The 23,114-nt window shown below is 49.7% G+C and overlaps 1 protein-coding gene across 1 annotated transcript; it reads left to right on the top strand.

Moving 5' to 3' along the window:
* The first annotated feature begins 1,919 nt into the window (after positions 1 to 1,919).
* On the top strand, positions 1,920 to 22,889 carry Nynrin (NYN domain and retroviral integrase containing). Its single transcript, XM_028787426.1, has 8 exons — positions 1,920 to 2,140; positions 11,444 to 12,099; positions 12,216 to 13,730; positions 14,546 to 14,676; positions 14,816 to 14,912; positions 16,347 to 16,448; positions 16,739 to 16,840; positions 18,314 to 22,889. Exons 1-8 carry the CDS (start codon positions 1,943 to 1,945, stop codon positions 21,150 to 21,152), a joined length of 5,640 nt encoding a protein of 1,879 aa, XP_028643259.1. The 5' UTR covers positions 1,920 to 1,942; the 3' UTR covers positions 21,153 to 22,889.
* Positions 22,890 to 23,114: the final 225 nt, after the last annotated feature.

Below are 23,114 nucleotides of genomic sequence, written 5' to 3'. Positions count from 1 at the left end.
TTGGCTTCTTTTTGCCCTTCACATCACTTCTTTGAACATAGGATTAAACCTGGGGCCTTTCCCTGACAATAGTAACTGTACTTGAAGTTTTCAATCATTAGTAGGGGCCAGAAAGAATTTAGCATCACTAAGAGAAGGAGTGGCAAGAGGCTGTGTGGCTCCTTACCTATCCCTCGCTCCTGAAAGGGAAACTGAGGCACAACCCTCCATCCTCTTCTGAGTCAGGGCCTCTGGACTCGGCCTTCTGCATGCTGGAATTTCTGACGTGCATCACCAAGCCTGCTTTTTGATAGACAGCACGATGATTAAAGACAGGGAGAGTGGAGAGAAGTGTGATCACTCAGACATCCTTAGACTTCAAAGGGTTGGGAAGCTGACTACCCAGAACCCCACAGACCACCTTTTCCTTTTCTGAATTCCAATCCAGGGATAAGACCTTGTAAAGGTGGGGTTTGACCATCCAGTCTAGTCTGGCCCCTTTTCTATAGAATGCACCTCCTCACTGGCCTGCATACACACATAGGTGGCTCTGTAACACAGATGTCCCAGGAAAGAGACTTAGTTAAAAAAAAAAAAAAATCAGCTGTCCTTTGTTCCCACGGATCAGGCCATACGTGTGTCTGTCAGACTGTGACTCTTAGTTTGTTTGGAAAGTAAGGTTCTCTTGAGGCCCCAAGTGCAGACTGTGCCTTCACAGTGCCAGGCTACTTCAGGCTACAAGACTACATAAAGTGTTCTTTGTATTGAGTATGTCTCCAAGGCTGCTAGGGTTTTTAAAGTGTCCCCAGCCCAGGGCTAGTCTTGGATCACTGATGCCAACCAGATGGCTGTGGATAAGGGTTGTTGGAGACCCTACCTCCCACTGGCTCCTCACACCCTAACTCACACTTGCTAAAAAGGGGGTTCTCATAAACACAAGCCTGAAAACCCTGGCAGCTAGCTCCCCTGCCCCTCCAGCCCTGGGGGGCTTCCGCAGGGTCTGGGCCTTGAGCCAGTTCCTGGCGGTCCCCAGACTTGAGTGGGGGTGGGGGGTCAGAGCTGTAACCCTTTACTTCCTGCTTGGTCTCTCTCCATCCCATAGTTTCTACAGGCTCTAGCCTCTGTGGTCTCTCCACCCCATTTTTCCTTAACCCTTTCCTGCCACAAAGAGCTGGGTGAGGTAAGGATTTTCAAGGGACCTCCAGACAGCCAAGGAGTGTACGTGAGTGTGTGTGTCTGTGTGTGGTGTGTATATGTAGTGTGTGTGTGTGTATGTGTAGTGTGTGTGTATGTGTAGTGTGTGTGTGTAGTGTGTGTATGTGTGTGTGTGTATGTGTAGTGTGTGTGTGTATGTGTAGTGTGTGTGTGTAGAGCACTGCTTGAAATCTAAAAACAGGGTCTCAGAGACCAACTCTTCAATCCTTTCTCTTCCTTCCTTTGAGAAGGGAACTTTGACCCCTGAACACAAAACTTGGTTGGAAGGCAGTTGCTTTCAAGACCCCGTCTGGCCCTCTCCCTCCCGCCCAGCCTCCTCTCCTTCCCTCCCTCAGTCTCCAGCGCCCCTTTAAGCCATCCAGCAGCCTAGGCGAGTTTATCCAGGGGGCCTGGCTTCGAGGTCGAGGGGGAGGAGGGGGTGGTGGTTGAGGGGGAGGAGGGGGTGGTGGTTGAGGGGGAGGAAGGGCGGCGGGAATTCGCCCGGTCCCACCCCTAGCTACAACCCTTAGCAGGAAGAGCTTGTCTCCTGTTCAGCGGCGGAAAGGGACAGAGCTGGGAGGGCGGGAGCCGAGCGCTGGCGGGTGGGTCGCAGAGCCCGCAGCAGGGAGGCGGGGGCGGGGGGGCGGGGGGCCGGGGGCGCGCCTCAAGAAGGGGAGGCGTGGCTTAGGCTGCGGGGCTAGGTGGCTGTGGGCCTCGGTGCTGGGACCCGTGACACTTCTCACGCTTTCCAGGGGCGGGAGGGACAACCATGCTCTTGTCGGGGGGTAGACCCCCGGCGCAGGAATGGTTCATGGTACAGACAAAATCGAAGCCCCGGGTACACCGACAGCGGCTGCAAGTCCAGCGCATCTTCAGGGTCAAGGTGACCGCCTTCCAGAGCCGTCCCGACACCCCTTACTTTTGGCTGCAGCTGGAGGGGCCCCGGGAAAATACGGGCAAAGCTAAGGTAAACAGCTTCGTTTTGCTCCTTCCTAGCTTTTCTGATCAGATCCTCTCCCTCACTCCTGAACAGTTAGCAGTTCCAGAGGTCTTGAGCTTGGGTCCTGCTGCTCGGCTTGCAGGGTCTGGGCCTTCCTCCCTCCAGATCTGCAGCCCCAGTTCTGTCCCTCTGCTTCCTTCTTTCTCTTCTGCCCCACCCCTCTCTTGCATGTCACATCTGTCCTTTAAGTGTGCTGGGATAACCTCTGCTCAGGGTCTCTTTCTGACCAGAGCCTTCTCTGGTCCGAAACGGGGCCTGATTTTCCATCTTGGGATCAGTTTAAGGGCCTGCATTTTTGTGGCCTCTGCAACATACCTCTTTGTTCTCACCAAGACTCTGGAAGGCCTCCATCCTTTCTTTCTGTTTAAATCCTGGGCGGTTTCTCTGAGTACTAGGACCGGAGGAGGGCCCTAGAGACACTTGTAGAGCAGTGTTGCCAGTTTATAGATGAGGCATTAGGGCTTAGAGAGGGTGAGGGTCTGCCTCAGTTATCAGTGTCGGGAAGGAGTAGGTTGGTGGAGGTTGGGCTAGAACCTAGGACCTGCCCCATATTCTTGCTGTGCCCAGTGGCCTGTCTGAGAGGCTCAGGGTAGGATGCGTCTGTTCTGGAAAGCAGTGCCTTGGGATGCCAGGGGCTCTGGCAGGAGGACTATGGAAGTTGAGATGAAAGGGCCAGCTCTATGGAGCTGGATATTGGATAGGCCAGGTCACAGCTTGTCCCTTTTACGCTCAACTTGGCTTCTCCCTCCAGCCCCTCTGCTTGGGCTCCTCCCTCTGCTTCAGTCACACCCAAGGGCCCCCACTCCCTCAGATCCCCTTATCTTCTGTAGGAATGCTCTGGGCTCCCTTCTCTCAGATACATGCCAGTCCTAACCTTTTGGCTGAGGCTTTACCCACATCTCAGTTGGCCAGGGCCTAGGTAGGGGAGGCCCAGAACACAGCCAGCAGAAGGACGGGGAGGCTGGGAAATGTCTCCCTTAACACGCCCAGTAAGCTGCTGCATCAGCAGTTTTCCAGTTCTGACAGAGGTGCTGGGGGAGGGGAGAGGTGTCTGCCCAGAGAACAGATGTGCAGAGGCCTCCTAGTTTCAGAGGCTGGGGTAGGGTAAGCTAAGAAGAGGCTTTTGGGCTCCTTATGTTCTTAATCTTTCTGTTACTGTAAAGTACCACAGCTCAGCCTTCATGGAGAACTAACTAACTAGCTGACCAGCGACTTCCTTAAGATGGAGACTGAACCCAGGGCCTGTGTATACCACATAGGCCCTCTGCCACTGAGCCACCTACTCCCCCCCCCCCCCCTTGACTAGCACTGCTTGAGATGCTTGCTTTGTGTTTCTTGTTTAAACTTCAAGTCAGCTTTAAGCTTGTCAGCATCGCTGCCTCTTTGGGCTGTAGATTTTCACCCCCAAGTTTCTCACTCCAAGCCCTGCTAAGTGGATCCAGTGGTGCTGTCAGTTTCCTCCTGCGTCCCTCATTGCCTTAGAGAGAGGCATTGTTGAAGATGGGAGCCGCTTGCAGGGATTCTGGGTAACTTCCTTTCTTGTACTGGTGGAGACAGAGGGAAGAAGTGGGGGAGGGGAGCAGGGGCAAGGGACAGTGGAATGTGGGGAGGCTAAGGATTTCAGGAGGTCTGGATTTGACACATTGTTACCACATCATAGCCCAAAGAGAAGCACAGTTAAAGAGGTCCAGGTCTAATAATTCAGCCATCTTGAACCTTTTTCTCCTTGTTTGTCAAACAATGTAATAACACTCTTCTCATGTAAGAATTGTGAGGGCCAACCGAAAGAATGCATACAGAAGCCAGATGCTGCTGTTAGTAACTAGCTTTATTAGGGACCAGGCCTTTCTCCCAGTTTGATATCTTGTAAGCTGATCAGCTTTGATTACCTGCTGTGAGCCTTTCCTAATGTGAAGACGCCTTGTTATTTCAGAAGGATGCAATGTGGACTCCAGTTGTACCTGTAGGGATCTGGAGTTTTGCCTTCTGGCGGTTGCCTTCCATTCGTAGGTCAACTGGTATAGAACTTTTGGCAGAGATGGAGGAGGAACAATGAGGTCGGTCGTTTGTTCTGGTCAGAGTGGAAGAGGGGTCAAGAAGATGCAGGCTCACTTAAAGTAGGATCTGGTATGTTTTTATATTATTTGTGCTTGCTTTTTGGGAAAAAAAACTCCATTAAACTTGTGTTTTAAAGTTCTTATCAAGTGGCAGGATTTAGGAAATATCAGAATCGTTACTGTGTATCACACCCCAGGTAGGAAAACAAACCCTGGGGAAGCTGGCTCCCCCGAGGTGAAATCACCTAGTGGAGAGAGGAGTTGAACAGCGGTTGAGTGAGCCCCTCGATGAACCTGTGTACCCGGTCTGCACTATTCTGCATAACAGACTATGGGGGTTTGAGTGCCGCCAGACAGGACAGGAGACGTGGTTACTCCTCTTAATTTTGGAGAAAATGGGTAGAGGTGACAGGGACTCCGAAGACAGTAGTAGTGGAAGTGGCTTCTGGAGTCTGTGTTCTGGTTCTCTGGTTGGTTATAAGACGGAAGTTGGTCTGTCCCTGGTACTCAGTGAGTAGAATCATGGAAATTGATTGTGGTCAGGTGTGTGCTGGGTTTGGCTCACAGAAACCCATTGTTAAAATTTCAGGAACTTTGCAAGCTACTGGAGAGCTATTTATAGCCACCGTGAGAATATTTACACCGCAGAAATTGGCAAGTGCTCTAAATCAGGGCTGTACTCTGTCCCTATGAGCTGATTATGAAATGTTGGCCTATACGGCTGTGTTGTGACTGAGAGCCTAATCTCTTTTTGTTTAAATGTAAGTTTAAAAATTCTTTATTATTATTATTATTTTAAATTTTAGTTTAAAGTTTTATTTTGTTTTTGAGACAAGAGTTTTTCTGTGTAACCTTGGCTGTCCTGGAACATGCTCTGTAGACAACAGGGCTGGCCTTTAATTCACAGAGATCAGCCTGCGTCTGCCTCCTGAGTGCTGGGATCAAAGGCATGCAGCACCACTACCCAAATTTTTTTTTTAAATCACATAATTTACATTTAAAATTATTGTCCCTTTTTAAAATTCACAAATTTTTTCCCTCCCTGCCTCAGGACCTTTCTGGCATTCCCAAGTCTCCATGTTTCTCACGGAGCATGCAGATACTCTTGCCTTTCCACCGATGTGGGATGTTTGCTTTCTTCTTCCTGTTATTACATGTGAGGGTTAGCTCCCTCACGCTGACACTGCCTCTTCCTTTCCCGTGTTTGGTTTGAGTTTTCTAAGTCTATATTTAGGTTTTACTCCATCCCGCCTCTGTGCTCATCATCCATGTAGGAAGTCATCTGGGGCCTTTGTTTTCCTTTTGCTTTTATGGTTTAACCAAGGTTTAAAACTCCTTTCCAGCCGGGCGATGGTGGCGCACGCCTTTAATCCCAGCACTTGGGAGGCAGAGGCAGGCGGATTTCTGAGTTCGAGGCCAGCCTGGTCTACAGAGTGAGTTCCAGGACAGCCAGGGCTATACAGAGAAACCCTGTCTCGAAAAACAAAACAAAAAAAAAAAACAAAAAAAAAAAAACTCCTTTCCAAATTGCTTGCCTTTCTATGCACATATCGCTGATGCTTAAACCTTCTCCTAGCTCCGCACTTCATTCTTCTCTCTGAGGTAAACAATTATAAAGAAGAAGGTTTCACTTGAGCCTGTAGTGGTCCGTGAGTCACAGTGACAGCACATTGCAGAGGAGGCCTCTTCCCTTTAGAAGAGCTGAGGCTACTAGAGAAAGGCAGGGTAGGGATCCCAATATCCACTTAGGAGTGTGTCCTGGTGACCTCACTTCCTTTCACTAGTCCCCACTTTCCAGAGGTCCCACCATCTCCCGAGAGTGTCCAGCCGAGGACAAGTCCCTACAAATAGGTTTTAGAAGAACATTCTAAACTTAGCAGCCTGTCTGTGTAGCTGCAGATAGTCTCTTGTGGACAGTCCTTGATTTATGCTCTGTCCTGTCACTCTCTCTGTCACCTCAGGCTTCAGTTTACCAATCTCCTGGCATCCTGTTATCGCTTCTCCGTTAAATCCTTTCTTTCTTGGGTTGATGGCGCTCACCCATTATTAGTTTCCTTTTCTCTCCTTCTTCTTACCCCTTTCTTCTCTTCTTTTCTTTTGATAATGTCTAGTTATGTGGATGTAGCCCAGGCTAGTGTTTTGATAGAGTCTAGTTATGTGGATGTAGCCCAGGCTAGTGTAGACTTAATATATAGCTTAGGCTGGTATCTAGCTCACAACCTTCTTGCTAAAGTCTCTTGAGTACTGGTGTTTCAGGTATGCAGCTGGCACTCACCAGTGGTTTTATCAAGTTAAAATGGTGGTCCCCCAGCAGAGGGAATGCTAAAGCAAGACGTGGTTTGCTTCCCAAGTATGAATGAGTTGGGTCCTACAAAGACCGTTGCAGTCAGTGTTCAGTAATGACGGTAGAACAGATGAGTGCATCCTGAGGTTCCTCTTGATTGTCATCCAGGACATTGTTTGGCTCTTTTCTCAGTTTCTTTTTGTTTTTGTTTTAAAGATTGCTCTGTAGAGCTGCTATGCTCTGCCTGTCCCTACTGAGGTGCATGTTACAATTTAACTTCGATCATAAGGGTAGTAAGAGAGATGGCTGTTAAGAGGTGGAAGAGGTGGATTATTTAGGAGGAGATGGGCTCATTATACAAACATCCATACAAAGCAGGCTCAAAGTGTGGGGACTCTCCTGCCTGTTCTCTGTCTGAGCATGGGGTGATGCTGGTGCAGCGCTCTTGGGTTTCACAGTCTCTAAAACCTGGAGCCAAATGAAGTTATGCCCAATTTAAATGGCCCAACAGGTGGTGTTTTGTTATGGCAGCAGAGAATGAATTAAGTGACTTCCATATATATATGAATATAAAATACACATATATAAAACATATATAAATATATATTTTTCCCAGCACTGAGGCTCTTCCATGGAGCCGCATGCTTACCCCATAATTCCTAGGAGGAAAGATGTGTTGTAATCTGCATGTCTAGGCTGCATATCTGAAGGTCACTTGATTGGTAGTTTAGCTGGTATTGCGTGATGAAGGGAAACTTAATTTCTTTCAGAAATGTGAAGACATCTCTCTGTTGACATCTAGCTTTTGAGAAGCCCAAGGCAGTTCTTGTCCTGCTCCTTTGCCTGAGATGTTTTCCCTTGAGCAAGTCCATAGTTTTCTCCAACATGCTGAGTCTTCTAGGTGAGCCTGCTTTGTATGGATGTCTGTTTTCATTTCCTGTGTTGCTTGGACACCTTCCTCCTGGACTTGATGGTCTTCGGCCTGGGGGATTCAGGGCTGCTGACACTTCGCACCCACTTTACTGTAACTCTTGAGTTCCTGTCTAGATGAACTTTCTACAGGCCCTTTATGTTTTCTCTTATTTTTGTTTGCTTTTTCTGTTTTTTTTTTTAATTTTTATTTTTATTTTAAGTTTATTTGGCTGTGTTTTTTATGTATGAGTGCTTTGTCTCCATGTGTTCCTGAACACCACAAGAGGGCATCAGATCCAGTGATAACCAGTTGTGAGCCACTATGTGGTGTTAGGAATTGAACCTGGGTCCTCTGGGAGAGTAGCCAGTGTTCTTAACCACTGAGCCATCTCTACAGCCTCCAGTTTTTTTTTTTTTTAATTATACTTTTTTTTAAAAAGATTTATTTATTTTACTTATGAGTACACTGTAGCTGTCTTCAGTCACACCAGAAGAGGGCATCAAATCTCATTACGGATGGTTGTGAGCCACCATGTGGTTGCTGGGATTTGAACTCAGGACCTCTGGAAGAGCAGTCAGTGCTCTTAACCGCTGAGCCATCTCTCCAGCCCCAGCCTCCAGTTTTTTTCTATTTTCTGCCTTTTTATTTTCAAACAGTTTTTCTGTGTACCCCTGGATATCCCAGAACTTGCTATGTAGACCAGGCTGGCCTTGATACACCTTCCTCTGTGTTCTAGTGCTGGGATTGAAGGCATGCATCACCATACCTGGTTAACTCTGGCTTTTTGCCTAACTATCTCTCAATCCTTTTCTTAGGTCTTTTATTGCTGTTACTACATTTCAAAGTTGAAGTCATATGTGTTCTGTTTTCAAAAACAAATGTCCGATTTACTGTGTGATGTATTGTTTTATATGCTTCTGAGAAGAGAATGATAGTAAGCCTTTTGGAGGTAGGGAAGTCTGTTTATGTCTGTCTGTCCATCTGTGTCTCTATTTCTTTATTTCTCTATTTCTCTGTCTCTGTGTGTCTCTGTGTGTCTGTCTCTGTCTCTCTCTCTTTGTGTGTGTGTATATGTGTGTGTTAGGGGTACTAGGTTTTCAGATTAATCTTCTCTAAGAACTCAACCTTTTCCCCTGTTCCCTTCGCTCTGACTTTAAAGCTTCTTTGTTCTGTCATGTTTCCTGGCCTTTTTGGTTTTCCTTCGTGTATATAGGGGCGGCCCTTGAAGGCAGATTGAACACTGACTTATAAAAAGGAAGGAGAATCTTGGGGAGTTGTAAGCACCATGGCGTAATATTGTTCGGTGCTAATGTTTTTATTTAACTTCAAAGTGAGAGAGGATCTGTGGATATTGGGCAATATATTTTTCAAATAATATCACTCTTTTTTATGTTTTTCCTATTTTTAAGTGCCATTTATCTATAGATTGTTCAGATAATTTTCTGGACTGTAAATACCTGCTGTTTCCTTGTCTGGTTTTGCTTTTCAGTGTATATCAACATCATGGGTAAGACCGTTGACTTTGGGGTCATTATGCTGGGTAACCATGCCTATATGTGAGCTTGAACATGTGATTTTCGTTCATTTAAAAGGAAGGTAACGAAGGTTGGCTTTGTAGGACCGAGGGAGGAATATATCAGATAATCTATGTGTCCAGCACATAATAAGGTTTAAATAAGTATTAGTTCATATTTATTGTTTTTGAAATGATCTTAATTGCTATACCATTCATAAAAATGGTGAACTATCGGTGGAACAATATTTTAAGCACTCTCTGTGTGGTGAGAAAGATTGAGAGGGAAAGAAAGAGAACGAGAGAGAGATAGGGCCCTCATGCGCAAGCATAAGTGTGCCATGTAAGTGTGGTACTCTCAGAGGCTAGAAGAAGGTGACAGAACTCCTGGAGCTGGAGTCATAGGCTGTTGAGAGATGTCAGGTATAGGTTCTGGGAATTGAATTTGGGTGCTCTGGAAGAGCAGCAAGCACCCCTAACTCTTGAGCCATCTCTCCAGCCTCTCCTGCCTACCTTTTTGAGGTACATGGAACATGAACATGGAACTTGCTGACAACTAGGCTGGCCAGTGAGCCTCTGGGATGCTTCCACCACTCTAGGGCAGCGGCTCTCAACCTTCCTAACACCGCCACCACCTTTTCAGTCACTTCCTCACGTTGTGTGACTCCCAACCATACAATTATTTTGTTGCTACTTTATAACAGCAATTTTTCTATTGTCGTGAATCGAAATGTAAATATCTGAGTTTTCCGTTGGTTTTGGGTGACCCCTGCAAAAGGGTGGTTTGACTCCACTCCCAAAGGGGTCGGGACCCACAGGTTGAGAATCACTGCTCTAGGTTCTGGCGCCCTAAGCTCAGGTCTCATGTTTATGCGTTTTACGTTTTACCCACAGAGCAGTCTTCCCGATCCCATTAGACTTTTTTTTTTTTTTTTTTTTTTTTAAGAAATTGTCCCCAGCTGGGCGGTGGTGGTGCACGCCTTTAATCCCAGCATTTGGGAGGCAGAGACAGGCGGATTTCTGAGTTCGAGAGTTCGAGGCCAGCCTGGTCTACAGAGTGAGTTCCAGGACAGCCAGGGCTACACAGAGAAACCCTGTCTCGAAAAACCAAACCAAAAAAAAAAAAAAAGAAAAGAAAAAGAACTTGTCCCCAATTTTCTTCCTTAACCTGCCTCTGACCTTACGTGTTGTTTTTGTGTAGCTGGGATGTGGGGTGCACGGCGTGGGGGTCATTTGTTAAGGTGAGAGCTGTACACACATTTGCTCTCTCTTGGCAGTGAGACCAGTTGAGGTTTGGGTGGAATGCCCGTCAGATTTTGTTGAAAGATGTTACAACCCCGGAAGGAGGTAAACACAAGGTAAATCAGGGAGAAGTGTCCTGTGCCCTGAGCAGAGGTGCTAACGTGGGCTTCAAGATGGCTGCTAGAGACTTAAAAGGGGTGGGGTGCGGTGGAGGAGCATTTGTCATGGAATGGAACTGTCAAGGAAGGCACAAGGGGGGTTCTGAAGGGTGTGGATGTGAAAGATCTCAAGGTGACCTCAGTCCACTTGGGCTGCTTTCTCGGAAACTGTTTAGGAGCTCCTGAAGATCACTGGGTTATGCCGGTAGGTAGATGAAACCAGCCGCTCTCCCTGCAAACATGAGGGCTGGTCAGCCAGAGAACTAGAGGCCCTCCTTCTGGTTAGACACAATGTGAATCTGTGGGATTTTCCCTTGGACACTGGCCCAGCAACTTATCTCCACCACTAGGCAACAGTTACCATGGTAACAGGTACAGGTTGTGCTGGAGAGCTTCTGGAGGGAGATTAAGCCTGAATCCTATAGGATTACCTGGAAATCACTGTGTAGTCAGCCAGAGGAACCTCAGAGAGCTCTAGTTTCAGTCAGGTAGACATAGGCTGTGATCTGGTGTGGACACTGTTGAGCTGTGTGCACTTGGGCAAGCTCTGATGAGTCTGTAGAATGGGAACAGGCTGTGCCAGGCACTGTCCTAGTAAGCCAAGCTCACTTAGCTCTCTGAAGCTTCCAAGTAGACTCATGAGGCAGGGGAATGGATGGGGAGACACAGATGGGAGGAAGGAATTAATAACTTGCCCCAGGCTGCCACGTTCTCGGCACATGAGAGTACTTAATAGTGTGTGGCTGAGGGTCTAGACCCAAGCATATTTAGCTTTACTTGCCATGCTCTATGAGAAGACATTGAGGTCCTGAGAAGATGGCAGACTTCCTATAATCCTCCCTTGTCTCTTGAGGCCAAGTTAGAACTAAAGGTGAGGTCTCTTGACTCCAAACTTGGATCTCTTCTTCCCTCTGAGTTCTCATCCATTCTGTCACTGTTCCCTGGAAAGAGGGGGTGGGACAGAGGGAGAACATCTGGCCTTGGCGGTGTCAGCATTGGCCAGCTTGAGCTTAGAGAGAGGTTGGCTTTTGAGGTACAGGGGACAGACTGGGGCTAACCACTAACAGGGGACTGGTCCCCTTTGTTCTCTCCCTTCTGCCCAGGAATATCTGAAAGGTCTGTGCAACCCAGAGCTATGGAAGGAGGTTCGCTACCCGCCAGTCCTGCACTGCGCCTTCCTTGGGGCACAAGGCTTGTTCCTGGACTGCCTCTGCTGGAGTACTCTGGCCTACTTGGTGCCTGGTCCCCCTGGCTCCTTAATGGTGGGTGGGCTGACTGAATCTTTTACCATGACACAGAACTGGCTGGAGGAGCTGGTGGCACGGCTGCGCTGGGGCCCTGCCCCAATGATCACCCCCCGAGGGGTTTGGGAGACAGAGGTGACCCGGGCTTTTGGGGCTCTGGTATGGATTCGTGGTGGCAAGTATGCAGGAGATCTGCTGCAGCTTCCTCCAGCAGTCCAGGAGCTGCTTCTCAGTCTAGTCCGAGATGCCGCTGGCAAGGAAGACATCATTGAGTGGCTCGGCCACTTTGGCATCTCTGGTACCTGCCCCAACCCAGAGATCCTGATCTGCCTTGCCCGGCAGCAGAAGGAAGGCTCATCCCTGGTGACCGTAGGAGAGAGCCCTGGAGCCCTCCAAGAGATAGGAACCTTGAATCGGGCTTCAGAAAATTCAAAGAAATTAACAAGTTCGGGAGCAGCTGGGTCCCTGAACCCAACTCAGAGCAGCCCGCAGGAGACAGCACACCAGCTAGTAAGGTAGGTACTGTAGAGTGGGTTTTCTCTGCCCCTGCCCTGATCCCGATCTCCAGGAAATAGTAATTTGGGACCAAACTGCCATTCTCACCTTTTCAACGAATTTGGGCTTTCTCCAGGGACCAGTCCAACAAGCAAGGTGATGATACGAACAGTGTCGGAGAGGAAGGGGCCTCTGCACAAGACATCAGCAGCCAGGACTCTGCGAACCACCCACAAGCCCTCTTGCAGCAAAAGCAGGTACAGAAGACAGAAGACAGAATCTCATTGCTGTCGCCAGTGTCAGCTCTGAGCGAGTACACATCCTGGAAAGTCTGGGCCCCGGGGCCAGGCTTTGGGCCCTCATGGCCAGGGACCATTGCTGCCACCTTCTGGAAGATCAATGAACTGCAGTCTCTTCACCTGGCCTGGCTCCTATCCCAGGCTTGCTTCAATTTCCCCTTCTGGCAGAGGCCCACGGGCCCCATCCAGCTGAAGCTGCCAGGGAAGAATCCTTTGCCCTTAAAGCTGGAATGGAAGCAGAAAGTTCTGGTTCCTCTGCCCAGTGCAGAAAGCCCAGCTTGTAGACCAGACGGGGCGCTAGGGAGGGAGACAGCCCTAAAGAATAGCCTGAGGCCAGAGACTTCCACCAAAATCATTAGTTTATCGGTGGTGCCAGGGGATTGTGGTATCAAAGAGAAGGTTAGCCCAGGAAGTCTGCAGGGAGGGCCATCTTCGACATCTGTACCCCAAGCTGGATCTGAACAAGGAGATAAAGGAAGCACATTGTCAGATTGTAAAGGCCCGGAAAAACCGTCCTCTTTAGCACTGTCTGCAGAGCAAGGGGGACCCACAACTCAAGAGAGGCCACTGGCTCAAGCCGGGATGACAGGTCGTTCAGTACCTGAAGCTCCAGCGATGTCTGAAACTCTTGAAGTGTCCAAGGTTGAACACCCATCCACCAAGGATGGTCTGCCTGCAACTCCCAAAGTGTCTACAGCCTTAAAGAAGCCTGCCGTGTACACAGAGTCTACAGCTCCCAAAGTGCCTTCAGCTCCTACAGAACCAGCAGCTCCTGTGGTGTCCACAGTCTCCAAAGCAGCTGTGGATCAACCAGCAGCTCCTGCCACACCCACAGCCCCCCAAACTCCTACAGCTCAGAAATCACCTTCAGTGAAAACACCTGCAGGCCCCCAGAGCCCCAAAGTTCAAACTGAGACCATAGCTAAAGCAGGGTCTGAGGCTCCCACAGCACCTGCAGCTTCTAATGCCCCTGGAGCTTCTAAAACACCAGAAGCTCAGGGGTCTGCATTAGCAGGGCCAGCTGTGGATGAAACCAAACTCTTGAGTGAGGTTCAGGCTTCAAAGAGTAGAGCCACTATGCTGAAAGGCCAGGGAAAGCCTGGAAGGCAGGATTTCCAGTCCAGTAGCACCATGGCCTTCAGAAGTAAGCATCAGTTCTTAAAGGAAGGACTTCTTGGGGCTTGGGAGGGGTCCCAGAGGCTGTCACCTCACTCCCAGGGCACCAACATAGTGACCAGCTTCCAGAGGTACAACGAGGCCTTGAATACACCCTTCGAGATGAACTTGTCTGAGGAGCCTGGGAATCCAGGGCTGAGGAGAGTGGTCATTGATGGCAGCAGTGTGGCCATGGTGTGAGTAGCGATGGGTTGGACATGCTGGGGGGCTGGGCAGGCATTCCTTCCAGACCTTCTATGGGAGCAAAAGATAGAGGGAAGGGGTCCATGCTGAACGGCTACTTCACGGTAGGTCGTTGTACAGAATCGGCACAGAAGACAAAATCTTTATTCTTAGGTAGATGTAGTGTCTGAGAGGTGAAGATTTTTGCTTATGATCTCTGAGTCAGCCGGGGATTTATTTGGCCTTTGGGCTCTGATCTATCTGCTGCGAAGGTCCATGCTCTACTCATGTTATTTTTTTGGTAGCTCAAACTTCAATACCTGACTCCAAACCTACTAGAAGCTTTTCCAGACCTCAACTGGCCTAAGAGATTGTTTTGCATGCTCAGCATTCACTGTTGTAGAGGTGTGAGTGCAGAGATGTGCTTCATCTGTCACATGGTAGAGTAGTTATTTGTGTCAATCAGGCTCTTGGCATACAATAGGTGGTCAGGATTTTTTTCTTCTGTCTTTAAGTTCTAGGCAGCTGTTTCAGGGCAGGGCTTCAGCTGGGTCTGATGGCACACAGCATTTAGCATTCAGCATTCCTGAGACAGAGGCAGGAGGGATCTCTGTGAGTTCAAGACCAGCCTTGTCTACATAGTAAGCTCCATCCAGGACAGCTAGGACTTCAAGGAGAGACCCTGTTTTATAGAGCCGGGTAGGGTGAAGGTAACGCTGGAGCATCTTTGGTGCTCTTGAGACATTACCTGCTTGGCTCTCAGGGAAGGGGATGAATGGTGGGGCAGGGTCTTCTGGGAAGTAGCTCTCTCATTCCCACTGTCCCACAGACATGGCCTACAGCACTTCTTCTCGTGCCGAGGCATCGCCATGGCAGTGCAGTACTTCTGGAATCGTGGACACCGAGAGATCACCGTGTTCGTACCCACCTGGCAGCTGAAGAAGAACCGGAGGGTGAGAGGTGAGGTGCCTACGCTGCCCAGCCCTTCCAAGGTCACCCGACTTTTCTTTTCCTTGCCTTTCTGGCCCATTCTTCCACCACCCCACCCTGGTCTTTCCCACATCCCCCTTCCATTATCTCTCTGTTCTGTCACCCTCAGAGAGCCACTTTCTGACGAAGCTTCACAGATTTAAGATGCTTTCTATCACCCCCTCCCAGCTGGAAAACGGCAAGAAGATCACCACTTATGATTACAGGTATGCTGGCCCTGGCCCTCTGCAGGGCTCAGGAGACAAATGCCATGTCTGAGAGCAGGGATTGGCACACAAATGAGGAGATGGCTGAAGGTTGGCTCTTCCCAAGCCCAAGGTCACTGCCATCTTTGGAACTCTGGCGTTGTACTTCTTCGAGTTTCCTGGCTTACTTTCTCCATGGCCCCTAGATGCTACGCACTGGTTCATGAGCACAAGGCTCATCCAAACCATTGCATTGGATTGCAGCTTGAGGTGCTGATTTGCTAATTTGAGGTGCTGCTCAATTGGATGAACTTGAGGCCCATCCAATTAGCATTCGAGGTGCCCTAGGCTTTCGGTGCCAGTTTGGGTTAAAGTTCCTATCTCAAGGAATGCATTCAATCTTTGTTCCTTAAGCTCTGATGCTGGAGGAACCTTATGTAGGCAGACCCTTGGGCAAGGCTATAGAAACGGAATTAGATGGGCCTGGTTAGCCTAAACGTTGACATCCTCTCTGCTTGTCAACCTTCAGCCTTCACTGTCCAGCATGGGTACAGAACCAGCATGCCCAGGGGAGTCTGTGACCCTGCCTGTATTAGGGCAGGGAAGGAAAGCCCTGCTGTAGACCTAGCCCAGATGCCCAGCTGGCAGTTCTTGACTTCTCTTTGGCATCTAGCATGTTGGGTAGGGAGAGGTTCTGTTTCTTTCCTGTGTTTTCTACAATCCATACAGCTGTTAAGCCTGGGAAGGGCTGGGAAGGGCCAGGCAAGCTTCCCATCTCCCAGATGAGTGAGTTCGAGTTAAATCCTCCAGGCAAGGTTTAAGGGAGGATAACGTTTCTGTTGAAGCGCCCTCTGCTGGGCACTTGGAGAACAGCGTGTGAAATCCCAGAGAATGCTCTTTTTCCTGGTTAAGGCCCTCCTTAGAAGGAAAGTGATCCTGGGGGGGGGGGCGAGGAGTGGGTTTGTTTATTAAGCCATGTGATTTTATGTTTTGTTATGTGGATGTACATCTTTGCACGGATGTGAGTATTGTGCCTTGATGAAGAATATTATGTGCTGTGCACTAGGCACTGAATTGGACTCAGTTTAATTATTACAGCAACACGGGGCAGGTATTTTATCTACATTTACAGGTGAAAAAATGGGGGCAGAAAATACTCATGTGTGAACATGACCAGAGGATGGGTTCTGTGTTGCATGAGTCTGCTGCATGTGTGAGAGGGGTGTGTGGCTGTGTATACATTTGGGGGTTTATGCAACCAAGTCCACCTTCTGGGGGATGCTGGGATCCCAGGCAGACACATGGAAGAGAGGATGTGCTCTGTAGTCTTGGCTTGATCACTGAGAGCAGAGTCCTTGTCTGACCCTCCAGGGAGTTCTAGTTCATTTTCCAGAGGGTCCAGGAAATGAGAGGGGTTAGCTGTCGGTCGGTTAGTGACTTCCTTTTCTCTTGCAGGTTCATGGTAAAGCTGGCGGAGGAGACAGATGGAGTCATTGTCACCAATGAGCAGATCCACATCCTAATGAATAATTCCAAGAAACTGATGGTCAAAGATCGGTGAGACACTCTAGGGACTTGAGCCTCTGTTTCCCAGTGATGTCAGACAGCCTGTGGCAGAGAAGGTGGTGAGGCAGGAAAGGAAGCCTTAGAGTAGGGCTTGCCAGTGCCTGCTGGTAAGTGTGTGTGTGTGTGTGTGTGTGTGTGTGTGTGTGAGAGAGAGAGAGAGAGAGAGAGAGAGAGAGAGAGAGAGAGAGACTGACAGACAGACCTGCGGAGGCAACAGGATGTGGCTGAATCTTGAGCTCACCTATGACTTTGCCTCTTTCTCTTGTGTCTTGTGGGTCTAGCCTGCTGCCTTTCACGTTTGCTGGGAGTCTCTTCATGGTACCAGATGACCCCCTAGGCCGTGATGGCCCCACCTTGGAGGAATTTCTGAAGAAGCCAAACAGGTAACTTGTCAGGCCTTTACCTCGCAGGCATTCCTGGGACTGACCAGAAACTTAGTGTTAGTTAGCGTTTATCTAGTTCTCAATAGTGAACGGGCGCTTTGACCTGTTTACATCTTTAAGCATCCACCACATTGTGGTGCTTTTATCCACTCTTTACATTACGATTTTACTGTTTCCCACGTGCCTTCTTTTCATGCATATTTCCACAAATGATGTCTGTGCTCCGCCTTTTCTGCTGTCTTGGAGCTATGCCATATTGCAAATGTCTGTAGTGCGCTTCAGCAGCTGTGTGACACTCCATTACATGTGTGTCTAGCAGGCAGAAAGAACATATTCTTGGGCTGGGGCTATTTGACTATTTCTGCTTTAGACTGTTGGTGATGTGGGACAGGAAACAGGCTTGTTTTTCTTTCCTCATGTTCAAGAGAGCCATGTATACATTTGCGCTGTCATGTTCCTCTCCTTTGGTGCTCACAATTTCAGTTAGGTGTAAATGACCATATGTCTCATTTCATAGATGAGCCCCAAGTCAGTTTTCCAAGGTCATTTTGGCAGAACTAGTTTGTGGCAACTCTGACCCTCTGGCTTCTCTACGGTTTGAGCCACATAGACTGCCCATCCCCCGGTGCTCTGGGGCCCGTGGATAGGACACTGCTTCCTGCCCACCCCAGCCATCTCTCATCTCATTCCATCAGCGGATACGAAGCTGAGGCTTTTCTGTTGTGTTAGGCTTCCCCTCTGATGCTGACCTTTCCCTGGAATGTTCTTCCTGAGGTAATAGTGCCAGGCATCTTTTTACCAAGCCATTAGCTTAAAACTAACTTAAATGATTCATTGTCTTAATTTATTTAGTGTTGTTCCTTGTTGTGATAAAATACCCCAATAAAAATAACTATGGAGAAAGGGTTATTTCAGCTTAACATTTTTTTTTTTCTTGAGGGGGGTGGGTCACAGTGGCAGGAGCTTGGCAAGAACTGGTCGCGGTATATCTGCAGTCAGAAGAGAGCAACAGATGTGTGTTTGCTGGTGCTCAGCTCACTCACTGTCTCTATTTTGCACTCTTGGATCTCCTTCCTAGGGAATGAAACCGTCCATAGTGGGAGGTCTTCTCACCTCAATGTAATCAAGATAATTCCTCACAGATCTGTCTACAGGTACTAGATCTAGACAGTCCTTCACTGAGACCACCTTCTCAGCTGATTGTCAAGCTGACAATTAAAACTGACCATTACAGTCAGTAAGGTTTTGGTTTTGGTTAAGGTTTCTCAAAGCCTAGAAGAACCCTTCTTGAGTGAAGTTCTAGCATGCGTAAGCTAGAGAGCAAGTATTTATGGTCTGGCTCCTGACTGACCCCTACTACGAGAGTGACGGACGCATAGGGGTGGAGTGGGCTCTGTGGGGTGATCATATCTCCTCAGATAATCTGTGGGGTTGAGGCCACCCCTCTCATTTTTCTACTTGTTTTGGCAATAGGTTGGACATGGACATTGGTAATTTCTTGAAGGTGTGGAAGACCCTTCCTCCCAGCTCAGCCAGCATCTCTGAGCTGGGTGACGATGCTGAACCTTTGGAGGAGCCACAGAATGTAGAAGAAGGGGAGAAAGTGGGGGAAAGCCTGGAAGAGGAGCTGATGGAGGAGCCAGGGATTCCAAAGCCGGATGAAGAAGACGAGCAGGACTCTAACCCCGCATCAGTGTTTGGGGTTGAATGCCCTTCCTTTTCTGAGGAAATCCTCCAGTGTCTCAGCCTGCATGACCCCTCTGAGGGGGCTCTAGACATTGACCTTCTGCCTGTGGTGTCATCTCCGCACTTGGACGTCCCCTGGGATGGGAAGGCTCCCTGTCAGCAGGTCCTCTCCCAGCTTGCCCAGCTCAGCATCCCCAGCAACTTCACCGCACTCTCCTTCTTTATGGGCTTTATGGATTCCCACCGGGACGTTATCCCTGACTATGAAGCCCTTGTGGGCCCCCTGCACAGCCTCCTCAAGCAGAAGCCCGACTGGCAGTGGAACCAGGAGCATGAGAAGTCCTTCCTGGCCCTGAAACGAGCCCTAGTGTGTGCCCTCTGCCTGTCGACCCCCAACCCCAACCTGCCCTTCTACCTGGAAGTGACCGTCAGCCAAGTGTCACTGACGGCTAGCCTGCACCAGGAGCACTCAGGAAGAAAGCACCCTATCGCCTATACCTCGAAACCCCTCCTCCCCGATGAAGACAGTGAGGGTCCTCAGTCAGGGGGGGACAGCCCCTATGCTGTGGCTTGGGGCCTCAAGCATTTTTCCCGATGTGTTGGAGACAATCCAGTGGTTCTACGTCTTTCCTATGCCTCCCGGACCACCGTGGATAATGAGGCATGGGATAGCCGTAGAGCTTCCAAAGCATGGTTGATTCGATGGTCTCTCTTGCTCCAGGACAAAGGCAAGAGGGAATTGGAATTGTCCCTTCTCCAGGGCCTGCTGGGGGAAAACCAGCTGCTGACACCCGCTTCCTCAGTGCCCCGAGTTTTCCAGCTTCTGCCTCCTTCTTCTGACCTGTCTACTTTTATCTGTGTTCATGTGTCTGGCTATTGCTTCTACCGTGACGACGAGTTGTGTGCTGGGTTTGGTCTCTACATCTTGTCCCCCACCAGCCCTCCAGTCTCCCTTGCCTTTTCCTGTTCCCCTTATACATCCACATACGCTCACCTGGCAGCCGTGGCCTGTGGCCTAGAGCGCTTTGGCCAGTCCCAGCGCCCAGTGGTTTTCCTCACCCACTGCAACTGGATCTTCAGCGTCCTCTGGGAGCTCCTGCCACTTTGGAAAGTCCGGGGCTTCCTGTCATCTGACGGGGCTTCACTACCTCATCCAAGCCTCCTTTCCTACATCATATCTCTCACGTCCGGCTTCTCATCCCTTCCCTTTATCTACCGAACCTCTTATCGGGGCTCTCTCTTTGCTGTGACAGTGGACACTCTGGCCAAGCAGGGTGCCCAAGGGGGCGGGCAGTGGTGGGATTTGCCAAAGGATGTGCCAGTGCCAGTGGTGACTCCCCATACTAAAGGCAGGAAGCCCAACTTGCTGGCCTTGCAGCTGAGTGACAGCACCCTGGCCGATATCATTGCCAAGCTGCAGGCAGGGCAGAAATTGTCTGGGCCCTCCCCTTTCAGTTCTGCCTTTAACTCTCTCAGCTTGGACCAAGGCAGTGGTCTGCTCATGTTCAAGGCGGAAAAGTATCCCAGGGTCTGGGTAGTCCCAAGGCAACTTCGGAGGGATCTGATTTTCTCTGTGCATGACAGCCCCATGGGGGAGCACCAGGGCCTGGAGGACACTTATAAGACACTGAGGCTGCTGGGATGGTGGCCTGGGATGCTGGAGCACGTGAAAGATTACTGCAGGAGCTGTTTGTTCTGCATCCCCCGGAATCTCATAGGTGGGGAGTTGAAAGTTATCGAGTCCCCATGGCCTCTCAGGTCGACCGCTCCCTGGTCCAGTCTGCAGATTGAGGTGGTGGGTCCAGTTACTGTAAGCGAGGAGGGTCATAAGCATGTGCTCATTGTGGCAGATGCCAACACCCGGTGGGTGGAGGCATTCCCTCTGAAGCCCTACACGCACATGGCTGTGGCCCAGGTGCTACTGCAGCACGTGTTTGCAAGATGGGGTATTCCCATAAGGCTGGAGGCAGCCCAAGGCCCCCAGTTTGCCCGGCATGTTCTGGTGAGCTGTGGGCTGGCCCTAGGAGCCCAAGTGACTACACTGAGTAGGGCCCTCCAGTTCCCCTGTCTGATGAGTTCTGAGGCCTACTGGGAATTCAAGAGGGCCCTGAAGGAGTTCATCTTTCTGTACGGCAAGAAGTGGGCATCCTCTCTGCCCTTGCTGCATCTGGCTTTTAGGGCCTCCACCACAGAGGCCACACCATTCCAGGTGCTGACTGGGGGTGAGATGAAGCTGATGGAGCCCTTGTGGTGGGAGATGAGCCGGGCCAACATCGAAGGGCTCAAGATGGATGCTTTCATGCTGCAGCTGATGCGGGAGCTATTGGATCTCCACTGGAGAGTGGCCGAAAAGGCCAGCGAGAAGGCTGAGAACAGGCGTTTCAAGAGGGAGAGCCAGGAGAATGAGTGGAGCGTGGGTGACCAGGTCCTCTTGTTGTCTCTCCCCAGGAATGGCAGCAGTGCCAAATGGATGGGTCCTTTCTATATTGGGGACCGGTTGAGCCTATCACTTTATAGGGTGTGGGGCTTCCCAGTCCCAGACAAGCTGGGCTGCATCTATCCTAGCAGTCTAATGAAGGCCTTTCCCAAGAATGACACACCCCTGTCCCTTGACTTGGAGCAGTGAGTTAGAGCAGTCGGGGAGCTGCCTGTTCTAGGGGTCCCACATTTCTGCTGCTAGTCCTCCCTTCTGATCTGAGCAGTGCTCTCAGCTCTTTGGGGCCCCTCAGTTGTGCCTTTTGTGGAGAAGTTCCTTTGTAGAGCTTTGCTGAATTGCCTTGACCTAGGGATGAATGTCCCTATAAAACATCCCCAGATAGGGGTGTTTGGAGAAAGTGCCAAAGGTTGTCCTATATGGGCTCTGGCAGTTTTACACCTGGGGGCAAAAGAGTCTCCTTGACAAAGTAGGCTGGGCTCACAGTCTTTCCCAAGTGCTGTCTTTTCCCTTCTTACACATTCAGGTGTATATTGGTGTGTGCACCTCTCTCCAGTGTCTGACACCCAACATATTACACTTAATAGTGTGTATTTGGATGTCCCTGTGGGTATCACGGCTCTCTCCCATGTGAGTGCCTCCCCTTACACCATACATTTGGTCAAGCCTTTGCCCTTGGAGTTCTTAATGGCACAGACACACACTGCCAGCAAGAAGGGAACAATTCTCCAGTCAGCCTCCTTTGCCAGCACCAGGACAACTGTTAAGAAAGGCTTGTAGCCTTCCTGTGCCTCCAGGATGATGGCTTCGGGTGGAGGTGATCAACAATAAGCCACCTACCTCTTCCTAAGGGGAGGTGCAAGGGATGAATTGGCCTACCTCATTTGATTCCAGTCAACAGAGTTGATTCCTGACCCCTGCTGTGATGGTGGTCACCTCACAGGAATCAAGGACCTTGATACCAAGCGTGGCATCTGTACTGGAAGAGCTGCTTCTATTAGGTTCAGTGGTGCTCACGCTCTGCTTCAAGGGGAAGACATCTGACGTGGGTAGTTCGATACGTGGCCAGGCACTGGGTGGCTTTTCCTCTCCCCTTCTGACTCCTCTCACCCCCTGCCAAAGCTCACAACCCTCTCCTGCCTGCAGTACACCCATCTCCTTAGTGGCACTGCTTTGTCCTGGTCAGCTGCAGTACCCTGAATCTGCCTTTGAGTAGAGCTCCCTTACAGCCGTGCAGAGCTCACTCACTCAGCGGGAGTGGGCCTCTCATAATCATGAGGGCTGATTCTCGCTGCTCTGCATTTCTACACAGCTGAGAGTCTGGAGAGAAAGGCCAGCACCAGGCCACTGTGACTTAGATTCCTAGTAGCTCATTTCTTGAGGAGCCAATCCAGTTGTCTGGCTGAGCTCAGGTTGCCAGACAGGACGTCATAGAATCTCCTGAGTCCTGAGGAGAAGTTGTCATTGAGTCCAGCTTCTTTCATGGCAGAGGAAAGAGGGAAATGACTTGCCTACAGTGGGGCTGGAGCTGGGACTTTGATGAACCTTCCTGACTTCGAGGTCACCATGACAGGGGTTCTAGCAACATGTTTAAGCATGAGAATCCTTTCAGATTTTGTACCTCTGTTCCCTTTGATGTCATTTCCTCACCTTTCTAGATAAACTACCTGGATGCTGTTCTTCAGCTGCCCAGGAATGGATGCTGGGTGCTCCCCCAGATGCTGAAAGGTTAGCTGTAGGATTTTTAGCAGGTACTGTATTTCTTCAGACCGACTCACTTTTGCCTCCCCCTCCCCTTCGTATATTAGTCAGACTCACTCTCCCACCCCAGGGCTTTATTCAAACCCCTCTTCCTGTTAAGTACAATTTCGATCATATGCTCTTTCAAGTGATTTTTATTTTATTTTTCAATAAATCGATTAAAATGGACCCAATGTTTAGTAATTTTTTTTCCAAATGGGGGATAAAGAGAGTGGGGGTACCTGTGGGGGTTTATTGCTCTTCCTGAACTGGAAACCCTTGTTCTTCCTCAAGTTCAGAGTCCTTGCTCTTGGCTAAGCATTCTGACTTTGGGCCTTGGCTTTCTGCTGCCCTTTCTACATGGTCAGACTTCTGCCGGGTGCTGGCACGGTTGTGGAGTGCAGGAGGGAAGTG

This window comes from Grammomys surdaster, unplaced genomic scaffold, assembly GCF_004785775.1.
Source record: "Grammomys surdaster isolate TR1022 unplaced genomic scaffold, NIH_TR_1.0 125630, whole genome shotgun sequence".
Classification (NCBI taxonomy): Eukaryota; Metazoa; Chordata; class Mammalia; order Rodentia; family Muridae; genus Grammomys; species Grammomys surdaster.
The sequence above is the reverse complement of the archived record's forward strand: the minus strand, read 5'-3'. Positions and strand labels throughout refer to the sequence as shown.

Coding starts and splice junctions, on each gene's coding strand:
- Nynrin (XM_028787426.1), top strand. CDS start 1,943: ATGCTCTTGTCGGGGGGTAGACCCCCGGCGCAGGAATGGTTCATGGTA. Junction 2,141..11,443: donor AAAATACGGGCAAAGCTAAG/GTAAACAGCTTC, acceptor CCTTCTGCCCAG/GAATATCTGAAAGGTCTGTG. Junction 16,449..16,738: donor AAACTGATGGTCAAAGATCG/GTGAGACACTCT, acceptor TTGTGGGTCTAG/CCTGCTGCCTTTCACGTTTG.